This window comes from Eublepharis macularius, chromosome 6, assembly GCF_028583425.1.
Source record: "Eublepharis macularius isolate TG4126 chromosome 6, MPM_Emac_v1.0, whole genome shotgun sequence".
In the NCBI taxonomy this organism is placed as follows: Eukaryota; Metazoa; Chordata; class Lepidosauria; order Squamata; family Eublepharidae; genus Eublepharis; species Eublepharis macularius.
Window position 1 is genome coordinate 59,021,844 of NC_072795.1, and position 16,015 is coordinate 59,037,858.

The window sequence follows — 16,015 nt, forward strand, 5'->3', positions numbered from 1 at the left end:
GATTACATTATGTTATCCTCAGAAAGTGAGATGAAACAAGTAAGATGATATCTGTGTAGGTGGATTTTTCTGTTCTGTGTAACAGAATCCCTGTGTCATTTTTATTTGAATGCATCCCGGCTGCAGAAATCTTGGCACCTTTTACCTCTTTGGGCAAAACTCCAAAAGAATCCCTTGTATGATGATTAGAAAAGTTAGACTATGCCAACACCATCATATGAAACTTCAGCACTTACATACATTCATAGAGATGTTCATTCACTAAAACAGCACGTTTTGTCTTTAATATTCAAGTGGCACTTAAATTGATTTTAATCCCAACTTCATTTTTGAAACTGGCAAATTTTTTCAAAGTCTTTTTTAAACATAAGAAGCAGGATACTACCTACAGAAGCATTTCCCCACTGAGAATAAAAGGACTCTAGATAAGGCCTATACACTAAATGCCTTTCTCAAACTGCTTTTCATTGCATGTGATGCTGGGGATAGGATACCCATACGAAGTTTTCTTTTTAAGGAAGCCAAGGGAGAATCTGTCACAGATAAATATGCAACATGCTTCAAAATGCACCATATGTTAACATATTCTGCTGGTCTACTTGTTGCTCCTTCTTAAGAAAATCTTGGGACTAGGCTGTAAATATTGTTACAGATAGCTCCCTGAAAATGTCAACGGAGAGATGATTCAGATGTCACGTTGAAGAGATGGGAGCACAAGACCAGTTCTTGTAGTGCCAAACAATGGTTTGCTATCATGTCTGAATCATTCCACAACTTTTATTCCAATATCAGATTAAAAAATACAGCTTTAGGAATAGTAAAGGAAGACATTTTCAAAAGGCAAGAGGGGCTTGATTTTAAGTTCATGGATATATAAATCCAATTTTAAACATTTAATGTAGGAGTTGGGAGTCCTTTCTTGACACCTGATGATGGTGTTGGAGGAGAATTTTAAGGATACTGTGGACCACCAAAAAGACAAGTGGGTTCTAGATCAAATCAAGCTTGAATTCTCCCTAGAAGCCAAAATGACAAAATTCAGGCTATCGTACCTTGATCAAATCATGAGAAGACAGGACTCACTGGAAAAGACAATAATGCTAGGAAAAGTTGAAGGCAGTAGAAAAAGAGGAAGACCCAAAATGAGAGCCACAGCTTTCAGTTTGCAAGATCTGACCAAGGCTGTTAATGATAGGACATTTTGGAGGTCATTAATTCAGAGGGTTGCTATAAGTTGGAAGCAGCTTGACAGTACATAACAGACAGCACATGATGCACATCTGCTTTTCTGTGATATGATAAAATTCTGTGCAGCACTGTGTGTCTGATAAGAGAATTAAGGGCTAGATTACTGTAAAAGCAGCCCAAATTAAGCATTGTTGAATTCCACCTATTTAAATGGGAGCTGCCCTTAGCAGATGTCACCCAACATTATACTACCGAAACGTATTGTTTTGTGGTTTTTTGCACTATGCTTAATGGCTTGTTTTGGGCTCCTGTTTTCTATAAGGGATGTGGCTCAAATCCTTTCACTTTTTTCAGTTACACAATATCTCTACCTGCCACCCACTTTTGAAATCACAATTTGAAGCAGCCTATTCTATTCTTTAATTTCATGACAGCAGAATCTGAGTCTTCATGGCCTGGTCTGAGATAGCTGGCAGTATTTAGTCCACTTTAAACTATTATATAAAGATGCCAACATTATATGATTGTGTTTAGTTCATGCATGTCTCTGTGACTTGGAGATTTCTACACAGTCAACTTTCACACAATAAATTAACAGTCCCTTGAAGCTGTACATCTGTTGTAGGTGATAAGTTATAACAGATTTTCCCCAAAACTGGATTAACTCAGTTTTTCATCTGAAAAATATACACTTTGATGCATCCAAGACCGTTGTGTTTTTTCAAAATGATGCTTATTATTACTCAACAATCATAGGTACCTACTTATTACTGTCTGAGAAATCCTGTGTTGACTGAAATAAGTACCCCCCCCCCTACAACACACATACATATTCCTGTGTCACTTTGCAAACTGTTTTTTTTTAATGGGACAGGTTGTTTGTTATGCCCTGAGATACTGGAAAAACAAACTCAATGGAGTAATTATTCATTACTGTTTTTTTAAACTCAGTCCAAAGAGTAGCAATACAGTTCCCCATCCCCAAATTTCCGAACTCTTTACACATCTACTCATTTACAGTTTCTTTACTACTTGTAGTCTTCCTGTTCACTCAACTCAATTTGAACAAAAATCTTAAATAGCAGTATAGCTATCTCTGTAATCCAGCAGACATAACTTTTTAGCAAGCCTGTCCTCCTCAGCAGAATCCATTAAGTAAGGATGGGATGTTGTACTCTTTGCTCAGGGACTGAGGCATGTAGGAGTATTGCATTCGGAATAAAACATATTTGGGGCACATGATTATGCAAAGGCAAATGGGTTTTTAAATTAAGGAATTTAGTAGCAAGAAGAGAAAAATCATTCAAGAAATATTTGAAGGCATATAAAACAACTACCTGAAGTAGCTAAGCAGAACTGGCTCTGATCCTTGCCCAGCTGGGGAACCCCCTGCCTGCTGTCTTAAGTGTCATGGAAGTAAGGTATGAGGTAAATATGAAAGAAAAGTAAAAAAGAAGTTCAGTCCTCTGAATCCGTTTTTTGCCAAGCTAAATTGAGCAAGATGGACCCACACCAGGTTTCTAGCAGAATTGAAGTGACAGGATAAGAATGCTCTGTTACTTGACCGAAAGTCTTTGATCCTATATCTTGTACATTTTTTGCTGCAGGCATGGGTAGGTTTGCCTGAGGTGACAGTGGGCTTACTTCCTGGTGCTGGTGGGACTCAACGACTTCCCAGACTGACTGGAGTGCCAACTGCACTTGATATCATCACAACAGGTAAACCTCCTTTAGATGTGATGACACACGCACAAAATGTTACACATACAAATGCTACCAAGTCCTCTTGGTGTGTACATAGTCATTAAAATGTACTGAACATAACTGGCAGTGATATATTAGACAGGAAATATAGTTCAGTGATTTGCATATATAAGGTCCAAGCTTCAGTTCCTGCCATTTCTACTTAAAATCTTGGGTAGCAGAGCAGGAAAGACCTGTTAAGCTAGTATTAGACAAGGCAAATGGACCTTTGGTCTATCTGAATATAAGGCAGCTCCTTTTCTGTATAAGTGGAATAGGATTGAACAGTTTCAGTATAGTTCACTTTTGGTTGCAATCCAGTTAACATCCTTTGTTGATGCTAAAACTATTTTACAGTAGTTTATCTGGAGGCCAGCGAGTAGGCTAGAAGGAGTTCAAGACCAGCATGACTTGAAGACGTGCTCAGACTGAGGAACTAGGCCATAGTTGATAGTTTTATACCAAGCTGGTAGAACTCTAATGGCCCTGTGTGTCATCCCAGCAAAGTTGGCATCTGCAATACTACACTCAGACCATCAAAAGTGGTGTTGATAGAAGACAACAAGAAGTAGGACCGGCCAGTAGTGCTGTCCTCCAGGAAGCTGCAGTTGGTGATGCAGAACGTAAGGCACCTGGGACTACCTGCTGGAATCACTGCTCTGAGGCCTCACAGTATTCTGTCTTATTAGTCCAACTGCACTTGTATTTATATTTTGCCTGTCTCTGCCTTATCTTCAGCTTAGTGCTCCAGCATGTGGTTGGGCAATGGTTTGTTTTCTTGTTTATGTCATCTATAGACTGGCTTTCTCCCAGGACTCAAAGTGGATTACCCAGTTTAAACCAACACAATCCACAGAATGGGATGTCCAATAAACAGTGCAATAGGGTTTGGATTGCAGAAATCTGAAACAGAGATGAAACAAAGCATAAGCATTAAGTGACATGTTAAACAATGCAGAAATCAGTTTTTTTCTACTAGTGAGCAATAAATTCCATGAACAAGTTGATTATATGGGTGGGATATAAGCAAATAATGATCTCAAAATATCTTACTACTTTATAATAGGAAAGCACATACAGGCTGCTGAAGCACTGAAACTGGGAATCATCGATGAAATCGCAGAAGAAAATACAGTTGAAGTGGCAATAAGTTTAGCAGAAAAAGTGTCTGGTAAGAATCCTTGACTGTCTTGGGGCAGCAGTGAGGAGCAAAAGGCAGGAACTGAAGCTGTGCTGCAATTATGAGGAGAAAAATATGTGGCCTGAATGAAATATACAATTTCTCTCATCCTTCCTCTCATTTTCTAAAAACTGTAGCTAACAGAGTTATAACAAAAGGTAGGAGAAGGGGAACTTAGCTCTCTGCAGTTCACCTGACTGTACCCAAAAGATGAGAGTCTGCCAGAGAAGAAAAAGAACAGCAATAAATACTTAAGATATAAAGTTAGAATAATCTGTTTTTATTAAAAAGTGCAATCAAATTTTATTGTTTACAAGGACGATGTACAGAATTGTTAAAAGATTAAAGACTATATTACCGAGTTGCAAAATATATATACTTTGGGGCTTGGCTTGGATCCAGCCAGCAGTAACATGATTCCAGGAGACAACAGCAGGCAGAGAGTATGACCATTGTTTCTTTCACTACCGCCACCAGAAGCGTGTCAGTACCCTCCTTATTATGCTGCCCCAAGCAACAACTTGGGTGGAGAGCCTGCCTTGTCTCCTTGGTCCCAAAGAACAGGTAGCTCTGTAGGTTTATATGACATAATGAAGACCAAGCTGAAGTATGGCTATTGAGTAGCTGATCACTGGACCTGGACCCATTTTCACAGAATCCTCATCAACAGCCAAAGTGCCAGGGGTGTGGCCACATCTGGTGCGAAAAGAAGCACTGCAGATTGAAAAGCACGTTGCCTGCTTTCCCAGGCTCCGTCCCAGCAGCAGTCAGTTTGCATACACACCCCAGTGCCGGCCTCTGTCTCCTGGCTCTGGGTCAGCCCAAGTGTGGCACTCTGGTTTGGACTGGGCGGGGGGAGGTCTTAGGAATGGTGGCAGAGCTGCTCCCTTTTTAGGTTTACCATACGGTCATTTTTTATTTTTTTTTAAATCAGCCCTTATATCAATATAAGCATGCAGAAAAAATGAAAAGGGAAGGAGCTGTAACGTCACCAATGATGCCACTGATGACAACAATGCGTTCACTTGGAAATCCTGATTATTTAAGGCACGTTCATAACAAAATAAACCAACTCCACAATTGTAAAATTGCAAAGGGAGGGCAGACATGCAGAAGAGCCATATCCAAGTGATTCCAATGCTTGGGGACTGACTGCTAAGAAAATCAGGGATAAGCTGAGTGTGAGGTAAAGCCCTGGGTCATCTAGCTTCAGTCACTTGCCCTGAATCAGGCTGTCTTCTGTATATAAAGCCCACACCACTCTAGTCCCACTAAGACAAATGCGGCCCACCACTATGACATTGTGGCCCATTAAGAGCTTCATAATCCTCCTCTTTTTATTATCTTCTTAGTACTGCAGAAATATGGGAGTGTACATGACTTGTGGTTGAAGTTTGGCTTGATACACCACACATTGTGCAAGTCTTGCTTAGCTTTCCCTTGAAACCCTTGAGAGAAGAGATTGCATCGCAGAACACCTGTTATACTGCTGAGCTGGTCTTGTAGTTATGAATTTCTTCTTAGTGTTTAGCATAAATCAACTGTCCTCCTCCTCCTCCATTTGCAGTGAAAAGCAGGTTCCAGACATTTGTTTGTTCACTTATCTGCTGACAGTTAGACATATATTGTGCAGTGACTTGGAAGTAAAAAAAGCTAACCAGATCCTATTGGATAACCTGAGATCTGACTGAATCACTGAGCACTGTTTTATTTAGTTCAATTATGTCATGAAAATTGATATATTCAGAGTTACTGAAACTTGACACCCAAGAAGAACAAACACAATTGACAAAAAAAAATATTGATTCTCACACTGAACTAAATGATCTGGTTACACTATCATTTTAAAGAAGCAAGTAATTACAAAACACAATGTCTATAGTAATTAAAGGATTTCTATAAGCACCTGGAAGAAAATGGTTGAACTAAATTCTCCTACACAAAAAAATTATATATAAAAGCACGCATTCTTCAATGAACCCACTATTGCTCCTTCGGAAACTATCATTGGGGTCCTACATCTCCTAGGCTCAAAGGTCCACACTTCACAAAGGCTCGCTTTAGGCTGTCACTGAAAACTGAGCCATGAATTTTCCTCTCGATTTAACAGATCCCGCAAGCTCTGTGCTTTCCTATTAAACTCAGTGATGTCCATTTTGAGAAAGAAACTGAATGTGTAATATTTTTACATCAAATGTTTTTGCAGATACCACCATGCTGTGCCGCTTGTCCACCTGATGGCACCAAACCCTGAAAAATAATGTTATATTCAGCTCCAGCCCAGAGAAGCTAATACTGGCCGTTGTTTTCATGGAGTGCTGTCCTATTATACCACAAAGTCATTGTCTATCTTTGTATCAATAGCTATAAGATTCTTTTCAATGTGATGTTTCTTTAACAGTTCTTCCCTGAGGATATTCTGCATGGTGATTTAGTGATTAGGATGCTGGGATTGGAGATGAGAGGCCCAGGCTTAGACTGGCATTGAACACCCCGAAATTCACTAGGTATCACTCTGGGCCAAACCACATGAGATGACTTACGCAAGTTTGTGAGAGTGTTTAGAAGCACATGTGCTCTAACATGCCCATGTTGACTTTTCCCCAAGCTGAGCACGTGTCCTGTAACTCCAGTCCCTGCATTCGTCCTGTAACTTCATGTAGCTGCATTTGCAAGTGTCCATGGTCAAAATCAGTAAGTCGCTGGTGCAGAGCAGCATGGAGGGAGATGAGGGATTGTATCCCACGATGCACCTTCTTTTTGTGCATGCTCAAATTTTCCTTGGCAGTACAGAGCAAATTTGGTAAAATTCGACCATTGTTTCCAATGGGAAATGAGATTTGGGACTTTCTGGGAGTCTGGGGGGGCGTTTTTGGACCAAAGACTACATTTGCTGGGGACCTACTCCTAACTGTCCTGTAATGACCTCCCAAGTTTTATAAAGATTGGACTTTGGGGGGCCAAAAATGCACCCCCCCCCAGGCCCCTGGAAAGCCTCATTGGTAACAATGGCTGAATTTTAATAAATTTGCTCATCTTGTGAGGAACAGGGAGGAAACCCGTGCCAGTCCTTACATGGGATCGACTGCCATGTGGCTGAAGTGTGCAAGTGAACAGGAAAGTAATGGAGGAGACACATGTAAGTGCAATCACATGTGTAATTCATCTTGTGTAGTTCAGCTCTCTGTCTCAACCTAAGGTACACACCAACTCTCAGATAAAACATGATCTTCTGCAAGAAAAATAAGACATGAATTTAACAAATAGCTATTTGGGTATCAGTCATTCTCTGCATTATCTCTACAACAAAACAAAGCCAGAAGTGTTTCAGTGCCTGGCCATACAATTAACCAGTGTGGGGTACAAAGAAGAGGGGTGGAGCTGGGACAGACTGAATGCCCCAAAGACGCTGAGGCAAGCCAACAGCACTAGCAATCCCCACAGGGAGGGAAGGATGCCACCCAATAGGGTCGAGGCTGTGGGAAGGGGTGAGGACACCTGTGGGAGACCCTATAAAGGCAGACTCAACAGGGAAAGAGGTGTGGAGTGTTTGGGAGCAGAAGGTGAGAGAGAGAGGAAGGAGACTGGAAGGGGACTAGAAGAGGAGGGACGAGTAGAGAGAGAGCAGAAGAGGCATCCAGGTCTCCTACAGAAGGACCAGAATGTTTATGATTTTTATATTTACTTACTTTTATTTTTTACTTACTTTTATATTTATTTATATACAACTTTCTACTCAACGGGGACCTGGAGTGGCTTACATTGTTCTCCTTGTCTCCATTTTATCCTCACAACTCTGTGCGGTAGGTTAGGCTGTGTTTGGGTGTGACCGGCCCGAAGTCACTCAGTGAGCCCCAGGGCAGAGTAAGGGATTCAACATTGGGTCTCCCACATCCTAATCCAAGACTCTAAACCACCACACAACAGTGGCTCTACGGCTGATTTTACAGAACTTCATTTAGAGATCAAATGTACTCAGTCAACACATTTGACTTCCAAAGTCCTCAGTGTGGAGATAATCCTTTGCCTATTTGCATGGAAGATGGGGCCTACAGAAGACACAGCATGAGTTATGGTATCCATATAATGAAAGGCATAGGGTAGACCCTCATGTCCTGAACATGTAATTTATTGTACAACTGCCATGTTGCAAGGAGCTGAAGTCAGTACCATAGCAACTGTGGTATCTCCGCTTCAAAGTATTTTCCTCAAAGACAGCAGAGTATATATCTGGCTTTTCTGGATCAAACACATGTTCTAACTTTATGCATCTTTTCCTGCATCTAGAGACATTCTTGCTCCATAGATCATCGTGCCTTCACCATGAACCCTATGGAACAGGTTTAGAGGTTATTAAATGGGTCTTCTGATGCATATTGTTCAAGCTTTGCACCCTAATATCCTGTTCTAGCACAGTGGCTAATAGCTAATGAACTATAATGATCTGGGGGCGGGGGCGTCCCTGGTTTTGATCTTGTCTCTACTACAAACTTACAAACTAGTTTTTTTCAGCCTCAGGCCACCAGCCTCACTGCAATATGGAGATAAAAATACAGGCCTATCTTACTGAGTTTTTCAAAGGGTTACAGCGGTATAGTTTGTTATTACTGCAGTGTGGAATATTGTCTTATCTTGTTGTGTTATATGCTGTTACAATATTTTACATAAAGCCTGTTCTTTCATTTTGCAAGCGGATGGAATTCTCAGAGTCAGGGTTCCTTCCTATCCTCAATGCTTTCAAGTCTGCAAAAACGAAAAGCATGAAAGATGCTGCAGGGCATCCCATTCTAAAGGCTGAACCCAGAAAAGACGCAAGATGGAGGCAGTTCTTTCTGGGACCTGGGAGTACCTGCCATTGGATTCTGAGAATTTTAATTCTAAGAAAGCATGAACAGGATTAAGAAGCAAGTCTTATAGCCCTGGATTTCTCTTGCAAAACGGGACAATAAAACTGACTTTCAGTTTGTCATGAGACTAATTGGATTTCTCTTACTGTAATAGATCAGCCAGTGGGACCTCGCAGACTCTGCTCTAAAGAAATTCCCAGGCTACCCAACTTGGAAAGCATCATTGAAGAGGCACTTGTGAAAGTGAAGAAGCAGGCCCAAGGGTGTATTGCACCAGAAATGTGCTTCCGAGCTGTAGAAGCCTCCTTGCATTTGCCCTTTGAGGAAGGAATTCGCAAAGAGAGAGAACTCTTTCTTTTCCTGTTGACTTCAGGCCAGGCTAAGGCACTGCAATATGCCTTCTTTGCACAGAGAGCCGTGGAGAAGTGGACATTGCCCAGTGGAGCATCCTGGAAAACTGCTGCCCCTCAACCAATCCGGAGGGCTGCTGTGATAGGTGAGTCTCGTGAGTTGTTTTAAGCTGTTTAGGGGGCTGCAAAAATAAGACCAAGAAAGCCATCTCACTCTCTGTAGATATGCAAGATTGGCTTCCTACTCAGGGACCACTTAGCTGCTGTAAAGTTCGTATCTCTCCCTGTTCAGTCTTAAGCAGGTTTGGATGAAGGGAAGCCAACTTTGAGTTCTTCTGGAGTCACTCTTGTTAATCTCATCCCTCAGGGATGTTTCCCAGCCTCAAAGATAGCATTATCCTGCTATCCTATTGGGAAATAATCCTCTTATCCATTCAGCCTTGGCTTCCTTTCTCAGTGGCTGCACAACTATTGAATACAAAAAAATCAGTCTTTCTCAACAACCGGGTACCAAGACCCATTGGCTCAACTCAGTCATTATGCCAAATCTGCCTTGAGCTTTTAAATGTTCCATAAGAAAAGCATGGTTTAAAGTCAGGATCAGAAACTTTTTATAATTAAAGAGCCAAATGATGTCAAAATTCAGAGTAAGAGATCAACAAACAGCCAGTATATGAAACCCTATTTGCATAACTGAAAATCTACAGCTGTGGGGCTCCTGCAGGGACAGTGTGGAATCCTGACCTGTGACTGGGTCAGCTTGATGTCCCAGTGGGCCTGCAAGGTCTCAGAATAAGGCGGGGAGTTTGCATCACCTCTTTCCCCCTCCTATCTATTGGACCAAGCCTTCTGAATAGCCTGAGCCAGCCACTTCCTCTTCAGCCTGCTTCTGGGGCCCTCCTTAAATCCTCCCCCAGGGACGGCTACTCCTGCCCATCAGCCAGTCTCAGCATTCTCCTGAAGCTAGGGTGTCCCTTCTACCTATTGGGGGGTCCATAGCCCAGCTGGGCCTGAACTCACCCTTGTCCTGCTGACTCTCCCCCCCCCCCCGGCCTTGCTGCAGTTCCTGAGTCAAGGCATATGCCCGCTTGGATGGGCTCATTCCTGTCAGCTTGGCCATGCTGAAGCCAGTGCAAGTCTTGCCTTTTAGAGATGGACCAGCCTCACAGAAGCAGTGGTGGCTTTGGCAGTGATGCAGCTGACTGCACCTGGAGTGCCTGGGCAGCCCAAGTCTGAGGCAGTGGCCGTGGTGAATACATGTCTGCCCACCCCTCAAGCATCAGAGCTTGCGGCAGCTGCCTTGACAGCAGTGCTTCCCCCTGCTTCCGGGTTGTTAGAGCCAGATATAGTCGCCTCAGCTGCCATGATCCCAGCTGTTTGGAGGCTGGCCTGGGTCCTGGCGAGCCTGCCAACCTCCAGATACCAGCTTAACCTCACTCTAATTTTCAATATGTCAAAATCAGTCAATACTTTAATTTGGAGACTGGAGCAATGAACAGACAAGACATCTCTTTCTAAAAACCTGAGATAATCCCCAGGGTTGCAGAAAAATCGGAAAACTTGAGAAAAAACATTTTTTAAAAAACCCTAAATGGTAGTTTTATCAACAGATGCCATTGGTGGCTGTTGCTAGGCAACCACAACAGTATTCAAGACTTTGTTTCTGCCAGAAAAAAGCAGGGGGATGGGGAGGACTTTGACCTTTGAGGGAGGGCTCATTGGGGCTAGCAATCACAGGGCAACTCGCTTCTATGCAACTTGTGTGATTCACTTGGGCCTGGCTGCTTGCTACCCCTATGAAAGTCATTGTAGTGGTTAGAGTTTCTGACTAGGATCTGGGAGACCAAGGTTTGAATCCCCACTCTGCTGTGGGAACACACTGGTTGACTTCAGGCCAGTCACACATTCTCAGCCTGATTTACCTCACAGGGTTGTTGTGAGGATAAATTGTAGAAGAGGAAAATTATGTAAGTTCCTTTGGGTCCACATTATGGAGAAAAGTGGGATATAAATGAAGTTTAAAAATATAGCTGAAAATTGGGAGGGGGCAGATAAAAGGTAGGCTGATTAGTAGGTAGGAAGGAAAAAGGGAAGCAGGGAAAGGTGAGTATGAAGGTTGTCAAAAAGTGGAAAAGGGGAAATATTGTGGGAAAGAGATATGGAGGAAAGTGAAATGCCACTTGCGAGTCCTTACAGATTCCCAGGCTCAGCCAGCACCATGCAGCTTGGCCAGACTTTTCACACAGAAAGGCTATTGAGGGAGGTAAGGAGGGAACGCTGAAGACCATGGAGCAGTGATGGTGCAGATGAAGGTAGGTTGGCTGGTGGGTGGGAAGGAGAGAAGAAAGCATGTAGAGGAAATGGGGGATTTCAGGGAATGGAAAGAGGAAACAGTGGGGGAGGGGGAAATGAACTCCAACTTGTTACTGAAAATTAACATGTTAATTAACAACCCACAAAGTTTCTACAGCCCAGACAGTGGTTTTTGCCAGTGTTTTATTAGGAAGTGGCACCCACAAGGGCTTTCAGTGAGAAATAAATAAACACGAGCACCCTGTGAAGTTGTTTCAGTGCACTGGCATAAATCTGTACATGGTTTGAACTTGGATTACTGGCAGCTGTTCACCGCTATCATTCCCCATTTCTGTAAAGCATCTCTAAAAAGTCCTTTAGTCCCATAAAAATCGTTGCCTGCCATTCCCTACACATACTGGTTATTCTAGCATCCTACCCAACCCTCCAATATACCTTAATGAAAATTTGATTTTCTTTTTAAAAAAATTATATTTGGGTCCATACTGAGCCATATTTGGCTCTAAAGCCATAGGTTGCAGACTCCTGCTAGCCCACTTTCATTTTCCATCTTCTGTTGTTGACTCTTGTCTTCGTGGTAGAAATGAAGGGATGACCCTAACTCTGGCGAGTTGATTCCCAAGTTGCCTGTTAACCATGCTTAGTATGAGCTGTGCTTTGGTGTGATGTCTGAACTGACTCCCTGCCATGTCTGTGATAAACCCACAAAACTGGTAGAACAAGGTTATGTATTGGCTGAGCCAGGGCTTTTTTTCTGGGAAAAGAGGTGGCAGAACTCAGTGGGTTGCCCTTGGAGAAAATGGTCACATGGCTGGTGGCCCCGCCCCCGCTCAGTGGCGCGTAGGGCAATCTAAACTCCCCTCTGTCTGGAGATCAGGGGGCGGGGCCACCAGCCATGTGACCATTTTCAAGAGTTTCCGGAACTCCGTTTCCCCGTGTTCCTGCTGAAAAAAAGCCCTGGGCTGAGCAAAGGAAAAGCTTTTACTCTTCTGAATTTAATTCTTACTTTCATAATGTAATGATTTTTGAAAGCAGCAATATATACAGAAGGGGGGATTTTATCTGGTACAATACATTAGGCAGATGTTCCCTTTTCTACACAAACATTAAAGGTACAGGAACAGGGCTTGTTGTCCTTTGCCTCTGGCCACCCTAAGGAGAAGCTCAGCTAGAGGCTGTCAGAATCAAAAATGTATCCTCTTTTAATTTACAAACATACCTACTCATTCTGGGATGTAATAATACCAAAATGTTTTCTTTTATAGTTGCCTTTTAAAAAGCTTTCATCTAATGGTAATCCACTCTTCCCGTTTTCACATTTTCTACTCTTCCCCCACCCCCTTTTCTGGAAGATAATGCCTTCATTAATTTTGTATAGAGGCAGTGGAAATAAAACTCTTTGATGCACTGCACATATTTCTCAACAGCCCCTTGTTATTCTGCATATTGATCAATGTACTCAGTAGGAGACAATTCTCTTAAGCAGTCCAGCCTTCAGCAATGTCCCCTTTGATTTTAAAAGAGTGCCAGCTATCTAGTCCCTCTATTCCCCCCACTACTTATTAGATACAGGATGTGGTTTGCTGCACCCTGTGCAATTTGAGCCCTCTACGAACTCATCTTTGCACAAGACAGCCTTGAGGAATATGTCTCCAAATGACCCCTTCCTCTTTCCAATCTTAATTATAGTTCTCTGCATGATTCACACCCCTTTAGCACATAAATCTTCGGGTAGCGAGTTAAATCTGCCAAGAAGCTTGAACCCTGAGGTTGCAATGAACTCATTCATTGGAGAGATGACAGTCATATAAAGCAGCATAGAGCCTGAGGCTTAGCACATGCGGGATGTATCTTGTTTCTGAGCATGCAGACTGAATGTGTATCTGCCTGATCTGCATAACCACATGGGCTTTGGAGTGAAAGGCCTATTTTTGAGCTTTGTGGGAAGGAATGAGTGACAGGTATGCTACAAGTTGAGTGATACATACGTAAAAACATTGTCTGTAATGGAAATACAGGTCAAGCTAGAAATATTAACTCTGAATTATCATTGGAATGGAATTGAGCAGGACTAGTTTACCCAGAGGAGGACCTTACTCCAAACTAATACTAATTCTACAGGTATCAAGTTGTAGAAGCACTAGCATCTATCAACATCTGTTCCACGTGCTGGAACTTTATTTGCATATTCTTCAGAAATTACAAAGAACCTTCAAACAAACAGCATTTTAATTGTACATATATAATCAAGAATATATTTTAGTATATTTTAAGCCCACTGAATGTTGTATAAGAAATCTTCTACAATTGAACATGGGTTGCTGTGTACTGCTACGAACTTCTTTAGTTCCTTCAAGCTAATTGAATCGGAAATGCCTTTAAGGCATTCCTAGAATGGATCTTGTATGATTGATTGCAGCTTGAGTATTTCTGGTGCTCAGCTACCTAACAGATTTATTTGGTCCATCTTTTATTTCTTGTATACAGAAATGCAAAAGAACAGTTTCATGAATGACAGCAATATCTCAGTGCAATCTTAAGTGTACTGACTAACAACAAATGTAGAAGTAGTACGTTTGTAAACAAACTCACTGGCATTCTCACAACATGTGGTACTTAATTTGAACCTGGGCTTACTGGTGTAAAGCCTTAGAATTTCTTCAAAGAAGGTGGGGTTGGGACCTGTGACTTGAACTTCCATACTGTGTGTGAATTGAGAATGTTTTTCTCATAAGCAGGCTATGAATTTTCTGAGCACATACAGCATCCTTATATTTCCCTACTGTGCCACCTCAGATATCTCATAATAGAGTAAATACTGGACAGATATGTCTTTATACTTCTAATTGTTTCCTTTCAAATTTAGATGTACTATAGATTGCATTCAAGATCCAAAACAAGCATCTAGCAGACTCTATGGTGTGTTACCTGAGTTTAGGAGCTAAGATCTGTGAATTCAGCCTTTAAATATACTTTGTCTAGATACGAAAACAAGTGTATTTTCCTCCTTTCTCTTTATCTGTAATGCTTGTACTCTGTCACAAGGTGTCACTATAGTATTCCTGGCTCCAGAATAGTTTTCCTTGTACACAGATATTACAAACAGTATTACAGCAGCACCTAGCAACAGGTTATAGTAGCGAATAAAGAGATATGTGTTGAGAAAAGGGAATTACAAAACAGTTTCTCCAACAATTATCTTTAGCTCCCTACAGGAGTAGCTGCAGGTTTTTCTGCTGCATCAACTTTTGTATTGGTACAAATATCTGGCTCTGGCTCCAACATGGATTCCTACCCTCCCTACCCCCCCACCCCCAGCTGCTTTGTAGAAGTTTCAAGTATAAACTTGAAACAGTGCTCTAAGGCAGGGTAAGGGGGAAAGTGTCTTTGTGATTATCTCAAAGGCCGGCCAATCAGCACTGTGCAAGCTTTTTTTTACTGGAAATAAGAAGAATCAGATGTTCTGAGCTTGAAAGTTTGTCTGTCCAGAAAGGGTGAAGGCAGGTCCAAAGTGAGTTCCCCATTCAAGTTATATAGAGTCTGTACGTATCCTGTGGTTGATTGCTTCTATCCTCAAACAGAAAGAACTATGAAGGAACATAAGAGGATTCTGAAGGAGAATCCTTCTGAAGGTTTCCATACAAATGATCAACTGTTTTTCTTTTTTAAGTCTCTGGTTGTATAAAGTCATCCTGAGTACTCATTCAACATCTTTTGTATTCTGGACGGAGGAACTGGATACTAGAAATGAGGTTTAGTGATAACTCCCATTTTAATTTGGACTCAGCTAACTGTGTACGTTGGCATTTTCACATAGTTGCTGTGCTTCACAATGCAGTTTTTGTGGAGCAGGTACTTGGCCTTATGGACAAAGTCAAATCACATATATAGACAGCTTGTGGAAACTTGTTAGTACCTTATTTGACCTGTGACATTAGGAATTGATTTTGTTTTACTGATGACATAATTTCCGCTCTTCTTCATAAACCTGCTTTTAGATTAATTTTTTAATCCTTTGGTTTGCATTTCTTAATCTGACTGAACAATTCACATTTGTGAATTGATAATCTGTGCTCTTTTTAAAAAAATGGAATTACTACGAAGCTGATGTGTTTCTTATGCAGGGCTCATTTCGAGGGGGAACGCACAGGAACGCAGTTCTGGCAGTTCCCCAAAGAGGTCACATGTCAGGTGGCCTGACTCTCGGCCATTTTGGGCCTGTTTCAGCCTGGATTGGGGCCAAAACGGCCCGGATCGGGCCTCTGATGGGTGGTGGATCACTCTACCACTCAGCAGCAGCCCAATCCTGACCATTTTGGGCCCCTTTTTTGCCATTTCCAGCCCTTTTTTGCCATTTTGGGCCCAATTTCAGCCCTGAATGGCCAGGATTGGGT

The 16,015-nt window shown here is 42.0% G+C and overlaps 1 protein-coding gene across 1 annotated transcript in view; it reads left to right on the forward strand.

Moving 5' to 3' along the window:
* The window catches only part of EHHADH (enoyl-CoA hydratase and 3-hydroxyacyl CoA dehydrogenase), a 31,475-nt gene that overhangs the window by 11,548 nt on the left and 3,912 nt on the right, over window positions 1–16,015 (forward strand). Inside the window, exons 4-6 of the mRNA XM_054982350.1 lie at window positions 2,796–2,907; window positions 3,998–4,102; window positions 9,113–9,454. Coding sequence (XP_054838325.1) covers window positions 2,796–2,907; window positions 3,998–4,102; window positions 9,113–9,454 — 559 coding nt within the window. The remainder of the gene's footprint in view (window positions 1–2,795; window positions 2,908–3,997; window positions 4,103–9,112; window positions 9,455–16,015) is intronic.